Below are 26,301 nucleotides of genomic sequence, written 5' to 3' on the forward strand. Positions count from 1 at the left end.
ATGCCTCATTCTGTCTTCTGCCCTTCTGGAGCTCCTATGACATGTATGTTGGTACCCCAGGCGTTGTCCCACAGATCTCTTATGCTTTGTTCATTTTCAATTCCTTTTTTTCTGCTCTTCGGAGATCATCTCCAGCGCCGTACCTTTGAGCTATCTCATTCTCTCCCCTGCCATCTCGAACCTTAATGAATGTTCATTCAGTTACTGTATATTACAACTCAAGAATTTCCATTTGGTTGTTTTTTTCTTAAATAGTTTATATTTCTCTATTGAGACTTCCTACTTTCATTGTTTCTTTTAATTCTTTGGACAGTTTCCTTTAATTCTTTGAAGATATTTATGATAGCTGCTCTGAAGTCTTTGCTAAATCCAACATGTACCCACTTAGAGTCAATATCTATTGACTACTCTTTTTCTGAGTATAAGCCACGGGTTGGTTCTTTGTATATTTCTCTTTTGTTGAAAACTGTACATTTTAGACATTACACAGTAGCAACTACACATTCTGATATATTTTTGTGAGTTTTTGTTTTTTGTTTTGTTTTGTTTTAGTGAATTGCCTAGACTTAAACTACAGAGTCTGTCTCTTCCTATGGTGTCTGAATGTTAATGTCTTTGCTCAGGTGTTTGATTTATTTCTTTATTTTTTATTTTTTTTATTTTTTAAGATTTTATTTATTTATTTGACAGAGATAGAGACAGCCAGCGAGAGAGGGAACACAGGCAGGGGGAGTGGGAGAGGAAGAAGCAGGCTCATTGCGGAGGAGCCTGATGTGGGGCTCGATCCCATAACGCCGGGATCACGCCCTGAGCCGAAGGCAGACGCCTAACCGCTGTGCCACCCAGGAGCCCCTGATTTCTTTAAAACAGACTTTATTTTTTAAAGCAGTTTTGATTTACAAAAAAAAAAAAGCCAAAAAAAAAAAAAAACCGGAATGGAAGGTACAGAGATTTCCCATATAACCTTGCCCACATAGAGCATTTGTGACGGTTAATTTTAAGTGTCAACTAGACTGGGCTAAGGGATGCCCAGACAGCTGATAAAACAATTTCTGGGTGTGTCTGTGAAGGTGTTTCTGAAGAGATGAACAACTGAATCAGTATACTGAGTAAAGATCTGTCCTCACCAAGCTCAAAAAAAAAAAAAAAAAGGCAAAGGAAGGTACATTTTCTTCTTGAGCTAGAAATCCATCTTCTCTTGCCCTCAATTATTGAAGCTCCCAGTTCTTGGGCCTTTGCAGTCTGAGACTTACCAGTAGTCCCTTCACTCTTATTGGTTATATTTCTCTGGAGAACCAATACAGATTTTGATACCAGGAGTGAGCTCGACAACAAAGACTTTCCCTTGCCAAAGCAATGGCTGAGTACCCAATCTGCAAGCAGCGGACAGCAACACTGAGCCCCTAATCTGGCACCATTACCTGGGGTGATTAGCCAGCTACCTGGTAGCAAGCTGATGACGCTGAACCATTTTCTTCATGGAAAAGGCAGCATTTTGTCCTTAAGAGGGATGAAATCTACTCTGGATATAAATTTGCCTTCCCTGCATGCAATGCTTCTACCAAAACCACCACCTGTAGACCTACAGAAGGCTTCACCCACCACCACGGTATTCCACACAGCATTGCTTTGGATCAAGGAACCCGCTTCACAGCAAAAGTACAGTAATGAGCCCATGCTCATGGAATTCACTGGTCTTACCATGTTCCCCACCATACTGAAGCAGCTGGCTTGACAGACTGGTGGAATGGTCTTTTGCAGACAGTTATGGTGCCAGCTAGGGGGCAATACTTTGCAAGGCTTGAGTTCTCCGGAAGGCTGTATATACTCTGGATCAGCATCCAACATATGGTGCTATTTCTCCAATAGCCAGGATTCACAAGTCTAGAATCAAGGGGTGGACATATAAGTAGTACCACTCAGTACTACCCCTAGTGACCCGCTAGCAAAATGTTTGCTTCCTGTTCCCACAACTCGATGGGAACTGGCCTAGAAATCTTAGTTCCAGAGGGAGGAATGCTTCCCCCAGGAGATACAACAATGATTCCACTGAACTGGAAGTGAAGGCTGCCAGCCGGCCTCTTTGGGCTCCTCATGCCCTGAATCAAGGAAAAGGAGTTCCTATGACTGAGTCTGACTACTAAGGGGAAACTGAACCACTCTTCTATAGCAGAGGTAAGAAAACACCTGTCTGGAACACAGAAGATTCCATCTAGTAGTTCTAAGATGGCACCTCATAGTATCACTATGCCCTGTGATTAAGGTCAATAGAACATTACAACATCCCAATCCAGGCAGGATTAGTAATGGGCCAGAACCTTCAGAAATGAAGGTTTCGGTCATCCCACGAAGATAACCATTACCAGGTGAGGTGCTTGTTAAAGGCAAAGGGAATACAGAATGGGTCGTAGGAAAAGGTAGGTACAGCAGTTACGACCACATGACCACTTACAGAACTGAGGACTGTAAGTCATGAGTACTTCCTCATTTTGTTATGAACACGCCTATGTGTACTTATGCGCATATTACGCAAATATCTTATTTTTCTTCTTTTACTCCCTTTCCACGTAACAGAAGACATGCTGATGTCGTATCAGTATTTAAGTATTGTTAGTTTTACATCATAGTTTTCAAGTTATGGAATATCAGAAGAGTAAACATCACTAAGGACTTTATCTCTTCTGGGAAAGGGACTAGTACATTTCCAGTTGTACCCAGGGTAGTTATACCATATTAGGCACAATTCTATCTCTATTTGGAGGTTAAGTATGTTTGAGGAGATGCATGTAAGGATCAAGCTGACAAGGAGTGGACTTGTCATGTTTAATTTTGTGTCAACTTGACCGTGCTAGGAGATGCCCAAATAGCTGATAAAACATTACTTCTGGAGTGCATCAGTGAGGGTGTCTCCAAGAGAAATTAGCATCTGAGTCGGTGGACTGAGTCAAGAAGATCTGCCCTCACCAGTGTGAGTAGGCATCATTCTATCCACTGAGGGCTCAAACAGAATTAAAAAAAAAAAAAAAAAAGGTAGAAGAAGGGTGAAGTCCCTCTCACTAACCTTGAGCTGGGACGTCTATCTCCTGCCCTTGGATATCACATAATTGTTTTAAATTCCCAGTCTGATCATTCAAATATCCCTACTATATCTAATTCTGGTTCTGATGCTCGCTGTGTCTCTTCAGACTGTGTGGTTTCTTAGGTTTGTTTTTTTGTTTTGATTTTTGTTTTGTTTTGTTTTGCCTTTTACTATGACTTATAATTGTTCTTGATAAACATGATGTACTGGATAAAACAAACTGTTCTAAATAGGCCTCTAGTAATTGGTGGTAAGATGTGGGGTTCGGGGGGGGGGGGAGAAAGCACTCTATAATTCTATGATTAACTCTTTTAGGAGCCTGTGCCTCTGAACTGCGAACTTCACAAGTGCCTCGCAGTCCCTTTCTGCTTTAGGTGGGACAGGATGGCTAGAGTGGGCTGAAGTTGGTTATTTCCTTTCCCCAGGCTGATTAGCCTCTGAAAAAACCCCCAATAGTTTAGGCTCTGGTAAAAGAGTGTCTGGAGGACAGGCCTTGTTTAGCAGAAAGCTCTGGCATATTTTTAATTGGTTACTTTTCCCCTCTCCCTGCTGGCAGCAAGGGGGCATTTTTCTCCATTTTCAGTTTGAGAACCTGGTCAAGCTGCTGGAGGTAAATTTCTTCAAAGTGTGGAAACCTCACCCCCATGACAGGGTACTTGGAATTTTTAACTCTCCGTCTTGTCCACACTGAGTTTCCAGAAATGTATCAGTTACAGGTCAGGTATTCCTACCCCAGTACTGGTTCCTGTAGAGATAGGTACCGGCTCAGGCGAACTGTGGTTCTCTGGATTCATCTGTCTCTCCAGTTTCAGGGGCAGCGGTTTGCCCTGTGACCTCATTTCTCTGCCAGATCAAAGAAGAGTGGTTGATTTTCCAGTTTGTTGAGCTTTTCACTTGTTGTTAGGATGGAGCGATAGCTTCCAAGCTCCCACATGCCAGACTAGAGACCTAAAGTAAACTTTGCTTGGGTTTCAATGCTTATTTTTTAAAATTTTGGCCTGGGCTCCTGGGATTACCCCTCTGCCTGCATAGCTTAGTGTTGACCCAAATGACTGACTTGGAAAGAGGTTGTCCTCAAAAACCTTTAGAGCGTATGTCTTCCATCCTCTATCGATCAATCTGTATGCAGATTGGGGTGTGCATTCCAAGCTCTGCTGCATTTCAAGTCTTCTTTGCTTATTATTTTCCACATCTTCCCTGCACGTGTACGTCGTTTCCCACTGGGCTGGGGCTTGTGTGGCCTGCTCTGAATTGAGTCCGATGCCTCTGCCACAAAGCTGCTGGTTCTCTTGGCCCAACTCTCATCAAATTGCTCTTGGCGGGAGCAGCCTCAGGCAAAAAGGCCAAAAAGGCTCTCTCTGTACCCAGAGCTCTAGCAGTTTTTCAAGAATGCTTTGCAATTTGTTGTCTGCTTATTTATTTTCAGTGCCCTCGAATGATTGTTTTCGACCATTTTATTCAATTTGATGTGTGTGTGTGTGTTGAAAGGATTCACAGACCTCATCACAAAGACAGAGCCAGGAGTGTCTACCTGTGTTTATTTTGCGATGTACAGTTTGATGCAGTTTCACCTACTCTGCAGTTCATTTGTTCACACACACACACACACAAATGCGTAACTACAAAAAATAGTATTTTTATGTCCTAAAAATGGAACGTATTTTCTCCTTAATACTGTTGTTTTTAACCCTTTCTATTTATAAAGTCTAATCCTTTTAAAGACCACAGAATTCCACCTCATTAGGGGCGCCTGGGTGGCACAGCGGTTAAGCGTCTGCCTTCGGCTCAGGGCGTGATCCCAGCATTGTGGGATCGAGCCCCATATCAGGCTCCTCCGCTATGAGCCTGCTTCTTCCTCTCCCACTCCCCCTGCTTGTGTTCCCTCTCTCGCTGGCTGTCTCTATCTCTGTCAAATAAATAAATAAAATCTTTAAAAAAAAAAAAAGAAGAATTCCACCTCATTAATATACCAAATATTCCTTTCACTAATTGATAAACATTAAGATTGTTTCCAATTTTTTTATAATTACAAACAGTGTCACAGTGAACATCCTTATACATGTTTCCGTTTGATTTTACTAGGTATTATCAGGTTGTTTTGCAAATTTCATATCAATTGATACTATCACTCCTACTGTCTATGAATGAGCAGACCTGTTTTCTCACAATCGGGCAAATGCTAGAGATTTTCATATTTAAAAAATTTTTACAGAGGATGGGTAAAAATTTGATTTTAAAGATACATATAGTTTTAAGAAGTGTAACATTCTGTCAAATTATACTTGAGTTTGTATCAAATTGCTCTCATCAATCCTAAATGCTATCATTTTTTGCAAAGTTGACAATCAGATAGAAACTTGGTATCCTTGCTCTTCTATATTTCTCATTATTACTATGATTGAAACTTTCTCATGTGATTATTGGCCATTTGTTTTCTTTATGTAATGCTCGGTCTTATTTTTTCCCCTTATTTTTCTATTGTAAAATTAAATGTAAATTTTAGCTCTTACATTTAGGACAATGATCCATTTTGAGTTAATGTTTGAGTATGCTTATGAAAGTGGGTTTTTTTTTCTTTTTTCTTTTGGCACATGAATACCATTGTTCCAACTGTTCCAAGACTATTATTGAAAAGACTATTATTTCCAAACTGAACTATCTTAGCATCTTTGTCAAAAGTTGGCCATAATGATACAAGTCTATTTCTGAACTCTATTGTGTTTCAGTGACTCTGAACTCTGTCCCTTCATCAATACCAAACTCTCTTGATTACTGTTGCTTTAAAATAAATCTTAAATCAGGTAGTATGATTCCTCCAATTATATTATTTTTCAAAATTGTTTCAGCTGTTCTAATTTCTTTGCATTTCTATATAAATTTTAGAGTCAGCTTGTCTATATTTACAAAAACTCCTGCTGGGATTTTGATGTCAATTTGTGTTAAATCAATACATCAATTTTTATAGATGTGACAACTTTACTGTGTGTCATCCAATCTATGAATACATTATGTCTCCATGTATTTCGGTCAGCTCTGATTTCTTTGACGAGACTTTTGTAGTTTTTAGCACCCAGATACTGTACACATTCTGTTAGATTTACACCTAAGTGCTCCATTTGGGAGGAGGTGGCTACGGTGAGTAGTATTTCTAAAAATTTCAGTTTCCAGTTGCACATTGCTTATAGAAATATTTCTGGGTTTTGTGTGCTGACCTTATATTCTGTGATCTTGCTAACCTTAAACGCAGTTATTAGTTCTGTAATTTTTTGGAATTTTCGACAGCAACAGCTGTATTGTTGCAAATGAGGACCATTTTATTTCTTTTAAGCTATATGTCTCAGGGGCGCCTGCCGGGCTCAGTCAGTAGAGCGTGTGACTCCTGATCTTGGGGTCATGAGTTCAAGCCCCACACTGGGTGTAGAGATAAACTTAAAAATAAGATCAATCAGGCTGTATGTCTTTTTCTTGCCTACTGCATTGGCTATGACTTCCAGTGAGTATGCTGACTAAAAGAAGTGAGAATGGACATCCTGGTCTTCTTCCTGATCTTAAGAGCAAAAAACTCACTCTTTAACCATTAAGCTTGGTGTTAGCTGTAGTCTTTTTTGCACATGGCTTTTATCAGATTGAGGAAGTTCCCCTTCCATCATGAAAGGATGTTGCATATTGTCACATGCTTCTTCTGCATCAGTTGATAAGATTATGTGCTTTTCATCTTTGGACTGTTGATATGGTAGAGTACATTCATTCAGGCTTAAATGCTGAACCAGCCCAACAGTCTCAAGAAAAAAGCTCCACTTGATCATGGTGTATTATTCTTTTTTATGCGTTGCTATATATTTTCTTGAGGACTTTTTGCATTTATGTGCATGTATTGTTTTATAGTTGTGATTTGTTTTTTTCTTGTAATGTCTTTGCCCAGTTTTGGTATCAGGGTACTGCTAGCCTCATAAAATGAGTTGGGAAATGTTCCCTCCTCTTCAATTTTCCAGAAAAGATTACGTAGGATGGGTGTTAATCCTTCTTTAAATGTTGAGTAGAATTACCCAGTGATATCATATGGACATTGATAGTTCTTTCTGAGAAAGTTAACTATAATTTTTTTTTTTTTTTAGTAAGTAAAGGCCTCTTCGAGTTATCTGTTCATCTTGGATTACGTTGTTTGTTTTCATTTTATTTGTGGTATTTTGTGATAGACACAAGTTTTAGACCTTTTTATAATTAAACCTATCAATCTTTTCTTTTCTAGTATAACTTCATGTGCTCAGAAAGTTCATCTTTCCTCCATTTAGGAATTTTAGGAATTTTAGGAATTTTGATTCCAGTGTTGTATTCCCTTCTGGATAATTTATATTTTCAGTTTTGATGTTAAAATGTGATCCATTTGGAATTTAGTGAATGATAGGAGGTGAAGATCCAAATCTTCTTTAAAGTTAAAAATTAGTATAGACGAAAAGAATAAGGTGACCTTAGAATCTCCCAATTCTAGAAGCATAAAATTTTCTTATTTGAACAAAATTTTTACATATTCACATATAGACTAAACGTGTTATAACCATGAAGACTATTAAAAAAAATTCAAACATATAGACGGAGTGCAAATACTGTGAGTAATAAACAAGACAATTTTTTAAAGAAGAAAGATGATTAGCTAGAAAACACAGAATCAGGAAGTCTTCAATGAACATTTATGCTAAAGAAAACAATAATCAAAATATGAAATAATTTCTGAAAACAGAACAAAACTGTTTAATGGCTTCGGGAAATATAAGAGTAGAAAAAAGTAGGATGTGAAACTTTCCCTATTTCTTTCTCTCTTACTCTTCCTCTCTCTCTCTCTCTTTTCACATATGACTGGAAAATAATGTACACCTAAATGGATTCCTTTTATAAGCAGAGAAAATCAACGTTGTTAAATGTTTAAATCATATTCTGCACAAATCCCAAATTCCTCTTGATGGGCCACAGAATCCATTAGCGTCCACTAATCTGATCCAGCCAGCTGAGCAGAGCATGCAGTCCTTCCTCACCAGTTCTTTTGTGTCTCTTCCAAAGCTACTCACTTTCCAAAGGATGACCTTGCCTGAGAAAGGACTACTGCTGATGGTTGAATTCATGCCTTGGTTTTCCTCCAGAACCCCTAGTACCTCAACTTTTGAATATAGGTCATGAAAATTCTAGCTGCTGCAAACATTCTCTCTTGTCAGCTAGAGGAAAAGAGTCAAGGAGGTTGAGAATGGAGGAGTGGGGGAGAAGCCAATATTTTTGTCTTTTATCACTGGATTTCCTCATCAACCGATACCACAAGTCACATTCATAGTGTGTATGATCTCTCTACTCTTTATGCAGGTGAATTCTGCTGAGATTCTAAAGGAGTAAAGGAAACAGAAATCAGATGATATTATTGGTTTTGATGTTCCAACTTACTTGCGGAGATATTGTGCCTGAGTTCATGTGCAAATGATTTTGTACAAAATGGCGTCCAGTCTCATTTTTCCATCACAGTCATGAATAGCTGATTATAATCTGTCCATATTGATAGATAGACCATTGCCAGTGTGCTTCCCTCCCATGGGAAATGATGATAACTGCAAGCTACTCCCTCCACCTACCCCTGTGTTGGGCCTCTCCAGACATGGCATGAGCCTTGGCTAGTAACGCGCTTGCCTCTGCAGTTTGGGGGCTGACTTCAGTGAACAAAGAAACACAGATAGAATAGGCCTGGAATAGAGAAAATCATGATCAAGTAAGTACCCAAATGACAGTGTTTCACTGAGGATTTTCTACAGCTCTCATGAAATTGCTAGTTGAGAGCTGTATATAGTTAATCATGGAGTTACAAGAGAGATGAGTTTGAGTCTCAGCTACTTCCTAGCTGGGAGTCTTGAGCAAGTAACTTCACCTTCACATGTAGAAGAAATATACAGCTTCCATCAATTAGGGTTTGGAAAAGATTAAATGAGATGGTACATGCAAAGCACTGGGCATTCACAGTATCATCACACGGTAAGTCCTCAATAAATATTAGCTATTGTTATTTCTTACTAAGTTTCATAGCAAAATTACAATCACAACTTCAGCTCAGCCCCTCAAAGGTTCATTATCAAAGGAAGTCTAGGGGAGTCGAGCATGGATCCTAAAGCCATACCGCCTGGGTTCCTATCACAATTCAGCCACTTATGACATCAGGCAAGTCACTACGTTCTTCAAATTTAAAATAGGAATTTCAGAAATGACTGTTGCAAACAGTTGCTGCAAAGATTAAATGAATTAATATGTAAAGTGTCTAGTATACTACCTGAAATGTCATAAGCATGAGAAAACTGGAGATTTTTTTACTATTATCATTCGTACTAAAATGGAAGGAGGAAGAAGAGAGAAAACACCCGGTCCACACTCACGAGCAAGAAAAAAATCACCCATGCTTCACAGTTCACGGGTCAAACATCATGAGGTATTTCGAGGAGCTCCAGCGATTATCAGACAACATTATGGAGCTAAGACAGTTCAGAGTTGTTAAGAGTACAGGCTCTGGGGGCTCAAATTTTCCAAGTTCAAATCCCTGCTCTCCTACTTGTCAGCTACACAACTTCAGTTGAATTAGCTATGATTCCTTATGTTTCAGTTTCCTCACATGTAAAATGAGATAAAATAATAATAATGCCTCCACGGCATAGGGTTATCACATGGATGAAATGAATACACCCTCAAGTACACATAGTAAAAGCATTCCATCAGTGTTAACTATTATTTGTTATTGTTGTTGTTGTTGTTGGGAAACACTGATTATACATTGTTTTATCTATTCTGATCCGACCACTGCTTGCACAGTGTCTTGGACACAAAAGCCAGACAGCTTTCTCTGTAAGCAGTGGACTCCCTGCTCACAGAGCAGTATTCCCTAACATTTCTTTATTATATGATACTAATAACTTAGATTGTGGGATTACCTGCAATGCCTTTGCTACAGTATCAGACTGTTCTCACATCTACCGTTGAATTGCACTGCACGTTTTCTATGATATAGAAAATTAGTTATTTTGATCCACTTTTGACTTTCAGAGATACCTGAAGCCACAAGCCGGGTTCTCATTTGAGGAGAGAAAACGTGAATTCAACAAGCAGTTTCAAGGAAAGTTTCAAGTACGTGATAGGTAAAAATGCCCTATACTGTTTTCATTGTAAGACTCAACATTCCGTCCTGTTTTGTTTTGTTTTTCCCCTGGGGATTTGTCAAAGCAGTTCCGTCCAAGTGAAATACCCTTTTGTCAGTTTAAGTTTAGGCTTATTGATACAAATAGCTAAACTAAAGGACAAATGACAGCATTACACCAAAATAACATGATTTTTTCATTTAAAAAAAAAAGCCCTTTGTGTTTGCTAAAGACTTAAGTTTGGTTGCCCCTATGGCTTTTTTTCCTGGAGTAGACTCACTTGGTTACTTCTTCCTAGCACCCACAGAGATGAGGGGAGGCCTGGGAGGGGAAATTTGGTCTCAGATCAGGTCAAAGAGTAGATACACCTGCCCTGAGTCAGTGTTCTCTGCCCATGTTGTTTAAGGTTGAGGAAGGGCTCTTATGTGGATCTGGCAGGAAATCTATCCCACCCCCTTGTACTTCTGAGAAGCCCAAGCTTCCCTGGCCCTGCGAATAGGGCCTGGGGCCAAACACGGCCTCTAGGCTGGGGCTCCAGCCAACTCACCAACCTGCTGCAAGTACTGGATGGCCCGATCATGGTTCCTCCTCAGCTGCTCAATCTGAGCAATTTCCTCATATAGACTGACCAGGTCCAATGTCCTATCACCCTTAGTGGCAATAACATTGCCAACCGCCTTTTCAAAGTACGCCAGAGCGAGGTTCAATCTGTGGATGGCCAAGGAGGCTCTATGAGAAGAGGGACAAAGATGCAAAGTCAGAGAGGCCCCTTACTTGTGCAGACACAAAAGGAACCGATTCTAAGAACAAAACAATTTGGCCTTCGTAGGCCAATCATTTCAGTGGCTAGCTAAAAAATCCAGTCTTGCTACAAACAAACTCCTTTTAACCTTTCACCTACCAGATTCCACCGACTATCATTCACGTCTATTAATATAGCATGCTGTAGTCTAATTTCATAAAAAAGCAAATGGAAAAAATGGCTTCCAGCAATTCACAAGGTGGGGTAATTTACCCACAAACACAGACTTTCTAGAATCAAAATAAAATTTTATTACTTCTAGCTCCCTCTCTTTCAGACCAATGCAAAGTTATTGCTTTGTCTTGTTTGATTTAGTTTATTCCTCCTCAGTAAAAAATGAGAGAGGAAAGAGAAAACAATGTAAATATCCCCTCCAAAAGGCAGTGGTTAAATGAATTATGACATGTGATACAATAAATACTTCAGACTTTAAAAATCATGCTTCCTTTTTAAACTAAGTAATATGGGGAAAAATTAAAAGTGTGCTAAGTTTAAAAAAGTGATAGGACTGTACTTAAAATTGACCCTGACATATCTATCCTATCTGTCTATCCACCTATCTCTAACTAAAATGTATATCCATCTATCTATATCTATATCTAAAATGTCCATAGCAGTTATGTTTGGGGGGTAAAATTCAAACTTATTTTCTTCTTTGTATCTGTATTTTCAAATCTTCTAAAACAAAATATAATTTTTAAAAATGAGAATAAAATAGCATCCCATTCAGGTTTATCCCTCTAGAGACAGTAAGATACAAGGAGAAGAACATGGTAGTTCAAAGGTGTTTCTCACAAGTTATTGGCTTTACAGACAAACTCCAATAACCAATATTTCCTTCCAAATAAAACAAGGTTAAGAATACCTAAATTACAAGGTTGTTGTAAAGATTAGATTAAAATTTATACATGAAATCACTTAACATATAGTGGATACACAATCAATATTACTCCCTCTCACCTCTTGCTTCCATCTTTGTATTTCCAATCGAAAAAATATGTGTGTGTATAAAACGATTTTAGATAAGGCATTCTGCAAGTTATGATTTAACAATCAACAGAGTACTGGCCCAGACCACGATTTCCCTTGAGCATAACAGCAAAAGTTACAGAATGAAAATGCCTCTCATCAAGAGCTTGTGGGGAGATATTAGCCAAGTTGTCTGGCCTACACAATCACACTTTATTTTCCCCACCTTTAAAATGAGAAAAGGGATTTGCCCTTACTAGATATTTGTTCAGCATAAAATATAACTCGACGTGGTACGGCAGGTGAGCTACGAATTCAGATGCCCCATCTACGTGCGGGCCCCTCTACTTATCCATTCTGTCACCTTGAGTTACTTACTCTTTCTGTGCCTTAATTTTCTTATCGGTGAAATGAAAATAAAAATAGCCACCTCATAGGCTTGTAGTAGATTGACTTAAATAAATAATGTGAAGGACTTGGACTGGTGTCTTGGATATAGCTATACTTAGTAAGAGTTCCAACGCTTGGAACGCTGCACGTACAAAATAGATACTAGGTAACTACTGCAGGATGAATGAATGAAATATGCACTAGAATTTATTCTGAAAAACGAGCAAGGCTATCTTTCACATAACGCACACAAACTTTAGCCACTGACCCATGTGACAGCAGCAGACATTCACTAGACTCTAATTTATGGCCCTCTGGACTTACAGATATAGATCTGGGCATGCCAGCACCGCCCCGCCATTTCCCATTTGACTTCTAGATTCATGGTCAGAGCAGGCAGACATGACTCACGTACTTCTCTTACTTACCCTTCCGTCACCTTCCCTACCACGCCAAGTGCTTACAGTTTTGGAAACAGATTGCTTTCAAGAATGTGAAGATATTTTAAAAATCTAGGGAATAGTAAACCTTTTATTATTCTTTTTGTCTGATAATCTGATGGGCCCACTGTCATATGTAAATATCATGACTCTCTCTGAGGATACCTAAACTCAACTGCAAAACAGCTTGAACAGATCCCATGTACTTGGTTTCCATATGGAACAGAACTTTCCTTAAAAATGCACATGCTACGCATAGCTTCCATGGGCCTCCTATAAACGGTCTTCATGAAGTGTTCTTTCCTCGTCTTTTAAGATATGATACTTAATGACGAATGTGGGTGGCGACTGAGAAAAAGACATAGTTTGAGAATAAGTGAGAGGCAGCATAAGGGCTAGGAGTCCATGAGCTCAGACCACGGATCCATCACTTAAAGCTTTTCACCGTGGATGGTTTGATTCCTCTCAGCCTGGCTTTCCCTGCCCTCTGTCTAATGAGATCGTAACTGTGCCAGCTACCTCAGCTGTGTCTTAGGATTAAAGGGCACCGTACACAAAGTTCAGACCATGGGCTTGCATTTGGGAAACACAAGCCTGTTTTACTATCATTTGAGGCTGTGGGGTTTTTTGCCCCGAGTATTTTTGTCCCCTTATATAAAGAGCACACAGAACAATCATGTAATTCCAGTCCTCATTCACAAAGCCTAAGCTTCTCAAAGCCCCGATCTTACCTGCCCAAAGCAACGGTCAGGTCTTTCTCCGAGACTTGGGATTTGCGAACACATCCTTTAAATAATTCTTTCAGCTCCTTCATGTTTCTCTCTGCCTTCTGCAGGTTGAAATAAGCCTCTCTGCCAGTGAAACAGTCAAGGAAAAGGCCAGGCACACAGACTCCCCCACGGCCCAGGGACAGCAGTTGATAAGCAAATAAAAGGGCCTTTTGGGACAATGAAGCAGAATTTGAAAATGGGCACTTTCCTGTGTTATTTTCCTTATGTGTACGTTATCAAGGATTCTTTAGAAAATGAAAAGAGCCCTGGGTTTCCCATGCTGCTAGCCTGACTCCAGGGCTGGGGTGGGTGGTGAGCATGGGGAGGTGTGAACAGAGACTGTACTCTACCGGCTACATTTCCCGTGGCGTCCACTGTGTGACAAGAGCCGTGCAGTTTTCCCAGTTGGTTCCTACGCATGGTGAAAGAGAGGAACTAAGTCTGCTGAAAGGGACTTTCTGGATCATTTAGAAAGTCCAAGCAAAGCAGGTTTTAGGCAAGAAGCAAACAGCAGGAAAGAAAATTCCCTTAGTTCCCAAACAGCCTTCTACTTCCCACATTTTCAACAGCCCCTTCGAAGGGCATAGCAGAGGAAGGCCACAGATCAGTCTTGGCAAGTTGCGTATCAAGACCAAAAGAGTAGAGAGAGGCGGATGTGTAAAGAGGAGAGACCGGGGACACATGGTCTCAAAGACGACTCATGAGTAATTTTTTTTTAATAGGGCACACTTTACCAATGTGGGTGTCGCCCTTGTGCAGAGGCCACGCTAATATCTGCATCGTTCGGACTGTGGTAGACGATCGTTCACGAACATGAAACGCCCTTAACAGTTCTCAAGCAGAGATGGTACCAAAAGGCTGTCAACATCACAAGCTTTCACACAGTAACAGTCCCCCCTGGGACACAGAGAACTATTTCTTTTGTCTATTTTGTTTGGCCTCCAGCTTCACGGGCAGTATTCTCAACAGCACTTCAGAAAAACAAAAATGATCAAGAGTCTATTAAATCAGAGGTTTCTGGCTGCCTATTACAATCACCTGGGGGCCTTTTAAAAAATCTCAATAAACAGATGCACCCCAGGCCTCTTAAATCAATCTCTCTGGGGCGGGACCCAAACAGCAATAATTTTTAAAGCTCCCCAGGGGATTACATGTGCAGTCTCGTTGGACCAACAGTGCTTTAAATTACTACCGGTTCTCCCTCTTCCTGACATTCCTCCCACCACAATCGTCTGTGTCCTCACTGCTAACACTGATCTTCTCGGGTGCTCAATGAAGGGCAGGACGGAGGCTGAAAACTTTTTGGGGATGTGTTACCAGTGAGATCCCTCCCATGGCTCCACTCAGAGTTCATATGAATGGATAGAGGAGGAACATTCCTACCTTTCTAGATGGAGATGAAAGCCTGGGGAGGGGGGCAAGGTGGCTGTTGGAACAGAGCTGCGAAGCCTGGTTCCATCTCCCTCGCTCCTGTATAGACAACCCATCCAGCAGGCACAGGGGCCCCTGGCTCCGATCACCAGACCCCGCTAGGAAAGGAAGGATATCGGTTCTGCAGGAGCCAGGACACCCCGAGGGTGTAGTACAGCATGACCAGAGCTTCCAGGATGTCCTTCTTCTCCTTGTTTGAGGTCACGCTTCCCTTCCAGGTCAGGAGCGTGTTCTTGGCGGACTCGGCATGTTTCTTGGCCTGCGCTGGGAGGCCTGGGGAAGTTTGAGGGTGGGTGGCAAGATGAAAAACATTAAAAAGGCATGTTTCAGTCAAAGACATTTCTGGGAGGAAATAGGTGGGTAGTATGGTTGTCACATGGTCTATAGTGTGAGTTTCCAGAGCTGGCTGTGCATCAGAATTATCTGGAATGCTTGTAGAGAATACAGATGCCTGGGTCCCGCCCCAAACCTACTGAGTTGGAATCTCTAGAGACATGGAGTCCAGGAATCTATATTTTTAATTAATTCCACAAGTGCTTCTTATGCAGCCTTCACAGCATTTCTGTTTGGAAATCACTGATCGAGACAGGAGCAGAAGCTGCGTATCCTGTCCCCAGTGCTGCCGCTAACACCGTGTGACCTTTTCAACCCACAAAGCTGCTCCATCCTCCAAATGTAAAATGACAATAATTATAGAAGCTGCCCCTTGACCAAATACCTGGAGATTGTCCAGGAACAAACTAGGTTATGCCACAGAGTGCTGCGCTTTGAGCTTTCTGGAAAAGGCATTCTAAAAATACAAGGGCTTATGAATACAATTACTTCCATCTGGGGACTTTTCTCAATCCGAGATGAGGCTGGTTATACTAATTGGTCTCGTACACACACACACACACACACACACACACACACACGCAGGCATGGAATCCAATTCCTAAATGCAGTGAGGCCCCTCACTAAGACGACAAAGGGAATGCCAAACTCCGGTCAGACAGAACTTGTGCTGTTTCCCCTTGTTTTCTAAATAAAGCCTGGGGTTCCTGGGCACCCACTGGAACTGCTATCTGTCCAGTTAGTTAACAGAGGTAGACTTGGCAACATTCAGTTTCTAGACCTCATTCTTCATCTTCTAACCTAGCTCATGTCTAGGGATCCCTGATGGGACAAGACACACCCTGGAGAAGAGAGAAAGGTCAGCAGAGAGCTCATTATCCTAGGAGTTCTCCACTCTACTGGAGACAGTCATGGCTGGTGGTGCTTTTCAGCTCTCCTCTCTGCAGGTGGGTAAACATATTCACTCCTGTCAGGCAGACCCTCTGTGCCCCTGATTCTCACTTCACACCCCCAGCCATCAGTCTGCTCCACCTTTGGCCCTTGGAGCCTGGTTTTTCAGTGCAGGTATAGTCAATGGCCATAAAGATGGCTTGAAGACTTGAGGCCTGCAGCCCTCATACATTCCAGACGTGCAGGACCTCCTTAATGAGCTGCCACAAGGGTGGGGGTTGGGGGGGGAGGTGGAAGGGAGAACAGAGCTTCTCTGGGAGAGGCCTACAAGTGACCCAGAACCCACTGTAGAACACTCAGAGATGCCTGTCCATAGGTCTCACCTCAAGAGAAAAATGGAGTCTGTGGCAGAAGAGAGGGCTGTGTCCCAAGTTACCAGGTAACAGCACCCTCAGACAGCACTGCACACCATAAACACCCTACTAAGATGCAGATTCCTGGGCCTTGCTTCCAGGAGTTGTGGTGCACAGCTTCTGAGGTGAGAACGGAGGATTCACATTTATAACAACCATCCTAGCTGATAACTTGATGCAGGCTGTCTAAGGACCACACTTGGAGATGCATTGAGTAAAGTCTCTATACAAGAGGTAGGTCTCATCTTATTTTTGAAGAGTAGATAGTTTGACTGATGGAGAAGGATGAGGAGGGGTTTCCACTTGGGGTGAACAGCCTGAGGCCATAAAGACAGAATAAGCAAAAAGTGTGTGGGTGTGTACACACTGGTGGGATGGGATGGGGTATGTGGGAGTGTCAGGGCAGTAAGGAGACCAGCCTGACTGAAGGGGAGGTTTAAATGTAAAGACACCTAAGGTATGAATTCAATAAGTAAAATGAAGTCTTGGAGGCGCCTGGGTGGCTCAGTCGGTTAAGTGGCAGCCTTTGGCTCAGGTCATGATCCCAGGGTCCTGGAATCAAGCCCCGTGTAGGGCTCCAGCCCCTTGTAGGGCTCCCTGCTCAGAACGGAGTCTGCTTCTTCCTCTCTGCCTCTCTCCCACTGGCTCATGCTCTCTCTCACTCTCAAATGAATAAATAAAATATTTAAAAATAAAATAAAATGGAGCCTTGGATGCCAAGTGAGGAGGTTGGATTTGATCTGTTGGGTAATGGGGAGTCTTTATAGGTCTTGAGGAAGGGAGCAGCAACTGAAAAGTCTGCCAAGGACATCAGACCAAGAAAATAAAACAGGAAACTGAGAAAGTCTTTTTATCAAATAGGCTGTTTCCCACAACTAGGTGGGCCCTTGAGAGTATGTCAGAAAGAAGTGCAGGGGGGGCGCCTGGGTGGCGCAGTCGTTAAGCGTCTGCCTTCAGCTCAGGGAGTGATCCCGGCGTTCCAGGATCGAGTCCTACATCGGGCTCCTCCGCTATGAGCCTGCTTCTTCCTCTCCCACTCCCCTGCTATGTTCCCTCTCTCACTGGCTGTCTCTCTGTCAAAATAAATAAATAAAAAATCTGAAAGAAAGAAAAGAAAAGAAAAGAAAAGAAAAGAAAAAAAGAAAGAAAGAAAGAAAGAAAGAAAGAAAGAAAGAAAGAAAGAAAGAAAGAAAGAAAGGAGTGCAGGAATCCAATCTAGAGGTTTCCTTCTGTCTGTAGGAAGGAGAAAAGTGAAACCGGCTGAGCCATTGAAAACCACCCCTGAATCAGCACAATGCTGCTTCTGGGCTCCTGAATGGAAAACAAGTGAGAAAGCTGTCCTGAGTCTGCCCTGCCACCCCCCCCCCCCCCCCCCAGTGCCCAGTGCTGGGCTGTGAAAGCCCCAGAGGAACACTTTTCCTCTAAGCTCAGCAGCTAATGAATTATAACGGTTCCTCATCTCCACTTTATCACACCCCACACTGTGGTCCTTCCGATGAAAAAGCTGAGCTGGTGACCATTGGGCTTGAGCAAATTGAACTAGGATCTCGACTGAAAATGGATCATCACGGGGCACCTGGGCGGCACAGCGGTTAAGCGTCTGCCTCCGGCTCAGGGCGTGATCCCGGCGTTCTGGGATCGAGCCCCACATCAGGCTCCTCCGCTGGGAGCCTGCTTCTCCCTCTCCCACTCCCCCTGCTTGTGTTCCCTCTCTCGCTGGCTGTCTCTATCTCTGTCAAATAAATAAATAAAATCTTTAAAAAAAAAAAAAAGAAAGAAAGAAAATGGCTCATTAAACTTTAAAGTCAGCCCTAAAGGAAAAAAGTCACTCCTTTACTGTTCCCAGAATCCACTCTGGTCTCCAAAGTGGGGGGCAGGTAGCCCTACAGCATGCAAGATGCCATAATGGTAAAAAAGACAATAATTTCTTTATTTAAAAATGTTTTGTTTTCTATTCCTATGAATATTTATAGTATTACGTATTAATATCACTGTACATAATTCATAATAAATACACACATATGGAGTTTGCTCAAATTTGTTGAAGTGCTAAGGGAGCTAATTCTCAAGGGTTTGGAGATCACTGCTCTAGATAATGTGTTCCAACCTTTTCAAGCATGAAAGAGCTCTTCTGATGTTTCAAAAAACCCCTCACTATGTGATATTTTTGTGGCTATTCCTACAGGAGAAAATTCATGACAACAGAGAGTACTATGAATCAGCATCAGTGAACATTTGAAATAGAGTTGCATTTTATTAATTTTGAGAACACCCTCTTTCATGTAAAGACAACACTGCATATACGTTTATATGCACGTCACACGTTAACTCTCTCTGGAGGAAGCTCAGAGATCCGTGATCTCGTTCCCTAACTCCCAAGCCCCACCTCCCCAGCTCCAGTGTCAACTCTGAGAGACCAAGTCATTTTCCTTTCCTTGCCTTTCTTCCAAGCCAAGGACACCCTCCTTCTCCCCGCACCAACAGTGCAGCAATCACAGGTCAAAGTCAGACCCACTCCTGAAGCCTGAGATGCAGAAATGACAGGGAGCTACCGATGAACTGGAAACTGGGCCCCAGCATTGTCCACCAAACATGTCAAATCATTTTGCTTTCGTTTGGGATGTGATTCCGCCACTGACATCTGTTACTCTGACGCAAGCCGGAGAGAATCTGCTCAGGGATACCCAGTCTTTGGAGCTGCTGCTGTCGCTTTTGATCATCAACCATATTGAACAAGTTCGAGCGGACAGTGATTAAGAGCAGGGCCTAGAGCCAGACTGCCCACATCCCGAGCCTGCCTTAGCCGCGTCCCACCTGTGGCCTTAGCAAGTCACTTCATCTACTGGTGCCACAGTTTATGCACCTGTAAAGTGGTAATGGAAGGTTGTTGTAAAGATTAATTTGTGACACAGAACTAGTGCCTAGCACATAGGAAAGAAACGAGTTTGAATAAATACTAGCCGTCATCATCATCATTACTACTACTGCCACTACTGCCACCAGGGGCCATTCTCTTAAGCAGTTTATTACATTTGCCCTTACTCTGGACCTTTGTCATAGAGCTGCTCCCAGAATCTCCGCAAAAGGCTCCATTCTCAAATGCGACCTCCTTGCTGGCAGGCATGAGGCTTCCCGCGGGTCAGATCACACCCGGTTCTTATCATTCCCTGTCATTCCTGTGCAGTTTTGTTTTTTTTCAACCAACTGGACAGAGAAGGTAAGGTTCGTCACTTACGCTTCTTTTTTCTGGATTTTGCAATACTTAAATAGAGCCTGGGATCCCTAGAAAGTTCCCAGTAATAACAGGCTGACTCATTTACTGCTTCATTAATAATAAGCAACAGATTAGGAAACTGCTTGTCCGTGTCACTGTAGTCTCCTTCCTGGACTCTCGGATGGCAGTTCGGCACTAGGTGACAAAGCCCCTGTTCTGTGGCTGCCCTTGCCTGGCCGCTGGAGCACTGGGCTCATTCGGGCCACCACTGGGTCAGCTGGCACCGGAGTCCCAATTCTGCCCTTCCCCGAGTTTGCCAACCAGCAGCCTTTACACCTGCTTTGCAAAGGCCTCGGGTTCTCTTGTGTTATTGACTCCTGAACCCTGTTCCATCAACTGCTCTATTTCTTAAAACCTCCTAACTCTTTCTTGAAAGTCTCCTTCCTCACTGCCTAAACTCTATCTCAGTCTCCTTTCTTCTAAAATTATCTTCATGTGACTTTTCTGCCTTCGCCAGTGACCCTATTTTCCCTCATTCCTTTCAATAAGCGGTAAGTAGCATACATCGTCTGGCCTCCTGGCCCCCGCTCCCTGCCCTCATGCCTGGGATCTGGCTTCTGCTCCAACCGCTCTGCACAAATTCTGCTGAGGCCCCCAAAGACCTCCTACTAATAAACCCAGTCACGGTTTCTCAGTCAGACACTCAGCTGCTTGGCTTCCCCTCTTGGCCCCGATGACACTGCACCAACTCAGTTCTCCTTTAAAAACCTTCTCTCATTGCTTCTTTGCTAACCCTTTCCAAGGGTCGTTTGTTCCCTTCGAGGGTCTGTCTTTCAGTTTCTTCCTTTTCTTCTCTCTCTCCCTCCCAGAAGTTCTAACAATCTTTAGCGTGTCCACCTCAGCCTCCATGCTTACAATTCTCCATTTCCCCTCCCCAGTTCTGCTCTCAAATATTCCTCCATGCGATACTCCCGTCTGTCCTCCCAAGTTCTAGTCCCAAATTTCCAGCACCAAGTAAAAACGTGCTAGTGGATTTCTCTATTGCAATTCAAAATCACCAAAAGCTGGATCCGCCACTCCTCTCCCCAGTGCACTCCCCTTCCTGCCCAACGTCTCCCCTTCCTGCCCAACGTCTCTATGGCACCTGCAGGGGCCTGACCTTCATGGTCATTGTTGGGCCTCACTTCTCCTCAACCCCAAATCAAACATCAGGTCCTGCCAATTCTCCCTTCACAGTCTTTTTTTTAAAGGTTATTTGTGAATAAGTAATACATTTCCATGCTTTTAAAGTTAAAATTATATGACAAGGTCAACATTGAGGGGTCTCACTTCCACTCTTATTCCTCTTCACTGCAAGGTCCCACTAGGTAACTTGTTTTTGATTGTCTTGTGTATCCTTCAGCGTTTCTTTATGTAAATATAAGCACAGATTCTCTCTCTCTCCCCTTCTTTCTTACACAAAATGAGGCATATTAAACCCCACATTGTGCTGTACATTCTCTTTTGCCAGGAGCCTTTTCCCTAGTAGTATATGGCACTTTCTCTTGTCCTTTCTGAAGCTGTGTATAACCTGCTGTGGGTTATTAGTCCTCTGGTGATGGGGACACTGGTTATAACCAATGCTGCAAAGAATGATCTTATCCTTGTTCTTTTATAAGTGTGGACTTAAGAAAAACTCCCAGAAAGATAAAAGATGAATGCATCTGTCCTTCAGAGACTCTTAAATCCTTACCTTCTCACTCATTCCATTTGTCACCAGCATGGTGTAATATCTAGAACCAGATAGCTTCCCTGCTGGCTGTCATTGCTACATTAACCTCTCCAAATCGCCCTTGGAAGTACTCATCTGCCTGCTGGAAAACCTCCAGTCATCCTCCTCGCTTATCAAATAAATCACAAACTCCTTACCACCATGGTCCGCCAACATCCCCTCCTTTCTGGGTTCCTCTTAACAGTCCTGCCTTTCGCTAGACAGCCTGCCCACTGCTTTCCAGATACATGTTGTACTCTCATCCTCCCCAGGCCTTGTTCTTCACCAGAAGCGCTCACTCCTTCTGTCTATCCAAACCCTGCTCCTTCTTTAAGGGTCTTCTTGAATGGCACTTCCCCTCTGAGTCTATCACTTACCACCTCAGCCAGAAATAATTCCACCCAACTTCCGGAAAGCCCTGTATTTAAATCAATTACATGGCATTTGCCTTATGGTGCATCTGTCATAACTATGTGTGTGTGCAGCTCACCTTCCACACGAGGTTGTGACTTCTTTGAAGGCAAAGACTGTGTCTTCTGTACGCGGTATTTCCCGAAGTGCTCTTTATGGTATTGCAAATACAGAAGTCCCCCAGCGAATACTCACTGGAAGATTGTTTATTGAGAGAAATCAGCCTTTTGGCTTGGCCCCCACCCCCCAGGGCTGGAAAAGGCTCACAAGGAAATGAGGCAAGAAGGTCTGATGGCTATAAAACACACGCACACGCAGCGAGGCATGAACACGCACAGATGCATACGTCCCGTCTACACAGAAGGCGGCTCATAAGTTCCACCCATTTTAAAGCAGTTAAGGATTAATGACAACAAAACTAAGTGAAACTTGGAAAGCACTTCATCCCTCTCGAAGGTTTGTGATTTTTCAAAGCTTGGGTTGTTTTATGCCATGGACCACAGACTTTAAAAAGAGTTACAGTGAAGAGACTGGGTAAGTACTGAAACTGAAATAAGAAAGGGGTTATTCTCAAGAAAAGGTCACAATCATAATCTATTCTGGAAAACATCAGGACATTGTTTTTCCCATCTAGGAAAAACAAACAAATCTTCCTATAAAAGGAAAACATTTTCCCCCTCCAACATACCACCCCATGTGTGGTTTTCCATTCATGTGGCAGGAAGAACGGTGAATCAGGGGGAAAAGGATGATGTTCCCATCATCTTCTGTGATATGAGCTGTTCACCTCTCTTGACCCAACTTGGAATCTAATTGGCTGTTTGTGACTGCTCATGGAACAGGCTGATTTCCGAAGATGAGGACCAACTTCCTTCCACAGACCTACCATGATCATCTCTCCAAACACAGGGAGGCAGCCTCCGGCCCGGCCCAGGCTCCGGCAGCTGTCCCCTTCAAACACTGCTGGTGCCCTCTCTCCAGTTCAAGCTGCCATCACTGCAAGGCTGAAGTTCAGCAAAAATCTCCTAGACAGCCTCACTGAATCTGGGCTCTCCTGGGGTCCAAGGAGTGTGCTTGTCGGTGCCAAACCAAGCACCCCTGAATCTCCAACTGCCAAACCCACGGGTCTCTCTTCGGCCTCCGCGTCATCCGACCTCTCTCTGAAACTGCTGGAACCACGCTGCACTTCTTTTTGAAGCCCTTTCTCTCCCCTTGGCTTCCCTGACACGGCCCCTCCTGATTCTTCTACTTCCTTTGCTGCCTCTGCTTCCACAGCCTTCCCGACGCTCTCATTCTCCCTTCTTCTCTCCTCCGCCCTCTTTCCCTTTCTTTCTATTTTTTCTGATCAAGCTCATCCACTGTTAGGGCCTCAACTTGCCCCTCGGTGTGGATCGCTCCCAAACTGACATCCTTCCCAAGCTCTGGGTCCACTTTCCAGCTGCCTCCCGAACATCTCACCATGACGCTCCATGACCACCTCCCACCGGCAACGGTCCGGCCCGTCTGAAACCAAACTCAGCAGCTTCTCCCCGCTTCCCCCGTCAGCCTCCTCTTCCTCTTTAGCTCCTTACTTCAGCTACCCATCCAGATCATGCCCTAGTCAACTCAGCTCCTCCCTCAGCTTCTCACCCCGTATATAATTGCCCACTACATGTCACCAGTTCTGCGTGTCATTTCTGCCGCATTCCAACTGCCACGGCCAACGCCTTCACCGACTCTTGTCTGGCAGGATAATGGCCCGACTGCTCTGCACCTCTACTTTTTCTGTCAGACCAACAATCCTCCAGAGTTTCTCATTTCACAACATAAGCTTGATTATGTTACCACCTCAGCCAAAACCTTTTAATGACTCCCTAAATTCCGTGATACCTGGGCCCCAATTAACTTTCCAGTGCCATGATCAGGCAAGACCCATCTGTCCTGAGGTATCTTCTGTTCTACCCTAACCTGGGTCCACAGGGAAACTACAGTGTTCTGTGTAAGGAGTCTCACAGAGCCCCTCTCACCTCCCACTCCTCGGATCACTACCTGAAGGGCCATCTCCGGGTTCTCTACTGCACCCCCTGAGATCTACCTGTTAAACCTGTCCTCATCCTTCAAAGACAATGTTACGTTCTCTCTGCAGCCTTCCCTGACCGTGGCAGAACGCCGGATCTGTGTTCCTGCCTCTATGCTAAGCTGCCCCTGCCTACTCCGGGATCCCTGTGTTGCCAGGGGGCAGGGACTAGCAGTGTTCATTCATACGGCGCAGTGTCTAGCGCCGCCACCACGGGAGCTCTCCAAGTGCTAAACTGGCGCAAAGCTAAATTTGACTCTTATGAAGGCAGCGAGTTTATGAGGAGATCAGCCTGAATGAAACAGAGAAATTCCAAACGAAGAATAATGTAGCTCCATTAGGAGATTTTCTTTTGCTGAAGGCCCTCCTGATGTCCCTTAAATCTCACAGACAAGTGCTTGCCTGTTCTGCCACGAAGCGAGGGCTCCCTCCTCTCCTTAGCCACGTCAGTCTTCTCTCAGAACACAACAGATGCGTTCTTAAGGTCTAAAAGAGCCCCACTGTGACCTCATTGTGGCCCGCTGCTTCACCGTCCCCAACGTCCCCAACCCCTCACGGGCTTGCCACATCAGTGGCCAAGTGAATCTAAAGTCTCATTAAAAACATGAGCTCAAAAGGGCCCAAGGAGCCCTAAGAAGGAACACATGTTCTGAAGTTAATAGAATTAATTACAGAGGTTAATAAGAAATTGAATTCCATTTTAACTTTTTCAAAAGCTCTGATTTCTGATATCTAGGCTCCTTATGGCCCAGGTCTATTGGTTCCCTTCCCCTGTAACCCTCAAACCTTCTCAAGTCCTTAAATCACTTACTTGTTAGGTAAGTTAGGCCCCACCTGAAGACCCAGGTCCCAGGGGTACTTGGGAAAGTCCTGGGCCAGTGGCTGGGTTCTATCAGGCAGTGACATCTGCTAATCAACGCTGTGTACTGGAGACTGTATCAGGTTATAGGGGAGACGCAGTCCCTGCTCTCGGGGAGTTTCTCTTTCAGAGACAGAGGCATGTGAACAAAGCACATGGGAATCTGTACAAAGAGATCCATGGTAGTCTGTGCGGGACGACACGGCTGGCCACGGGGCACGAAGCCCTGAGCTGACCCTGTCCTTGGTTCCAGAGACATGTTCTTGCCTCAGTCCGTCTGAACAAATATTCACTCAGCCTCTACTGCCAGGTTCCTGCCCTCATGGATCTTACACTTGGGTTTCCGTTTTAGCAAATGCATTCTGATCTTGTTCTTCTGTACAGAGTACCTTCCAGAAGCACCATTTCTCTAGGATGAGGGCTCTGTGTTTTCCTCAGCCAGACCTTCCAGGAACTTGAGTTCTATCCACGGAATCCAGGTCCTATTACTGGGACATTCACCCTGATGCTGAGCATATTTACCTGCCTGTCCTTCCCCTGTGGACCTGTGGCTGGAACTTCTAATACTGTTGTTTGCCCACTCTGTCTCCATGCCCTCATCTGTAAACTGTGGATAATAATAGCATCTCCCCCTAAGGGATATTATGAGGACTAAATGAGACTAGCTTGGCATATGCTAAGTACTCAATAAATTAGCTATCATCATTATCTTTATTTCTAAGATCCCTGCCACACGGCCTGCCTCATCCCAGGACTTTCCCACCTCTTGCTGAGGTGTGAGTTGGGGCAGAAAGGGCCCTCCCCCCCTTCCCCCCATCCCCACCGTGCTTGTAGGTTGGCTTAGTTTGGCTCTCACGGGCTGGCCCACCCAAACCCAGCAGGGGAAACCACGTACCTCTCAGTGTCAGGTAGCCATAAGCCAGGCTGGCCAAAGCCTGTGCACATTTCCAGTGTTCTTCCCCAAAAATAATCCGAGAAAGGATGACACAGCGAATCAGCTCCTTGTTTGCTTGGGTATTCTGCAGAGAGCAAAGATGTCATTATGCTTTTCAGAAAGGAGCGAAAGCTCTAGCCCAGGCTCTCCTCACAGGAATATAGGAGGAGTGAATTCACCTGTCTTTTTCTCTTCTCTCCCCTTCCTATCCCATGACCCATCCAACAAGGCCTGGTGGCTGTCCCTTGTTTCCGAGTCCTCACACCAAGCTCTGCTCCTCACTTCTGCCATGAGTACCTGGTTCAAAGCACCCTCACCTTTCACCCAGCTGACCATGACAGTGGCTCCTAACTGCTCCCACTCTCGCCGCCCCCTCCCCCGCCCCCCCCATCCTCCGCCACCGTC

General features: G+C 43.6%; 1 protein-coding gene across 1 annotated transcript in view; it reads right to left on the bottom strand.

The window, feature by feature from the left end:
- Positions 1-26,301, bottom strand: part of TTC23L (tetratricopeptide repeat domain 23 like) — a 55,621-nt gene that overhangs the window by 18,924 nt on the left and 10,396 nt on the right. The window contains exons 4-8 of the mRNA XM_008692655.2: positions 25,858-25,981; positions 15,152-15,308; positions 13,566-13,691; positions 10,785-10,962; positions 8,692-8,800 (exon numbers count right to left, since the gene is read on the bottom strand). Of these exons, the coding sequence (XP_008690877.2) occupies positions 8,692-8,800; positions 10,785-10,962; positions 13,566-13,691; positions 15,152-15,308; positions 25,858-25,981 (694 nt within the window). The remainder of the gene's footprint in view (positions 1-8,691; positions 8,801-10,784; positions 10,963-13,565; positions 13,692-15,151; positions 15,309-25,857; positions 25,982-26,301) is intronic.

Source organism: Ursus maritimus, unplaced genomic scaffold, assembly GCF_017311325.1.
Source record: "Ursus maritimus isolate PB19 unplaced genomic scaffold, ASM1731132v1 scaffold_15, whole genome shotgun sequence".
NCBI lineage: Eukaryota > Metazoa > Chordata > Mammalia > Carnivora > Ursidae > Ursus > Ursus maritimus.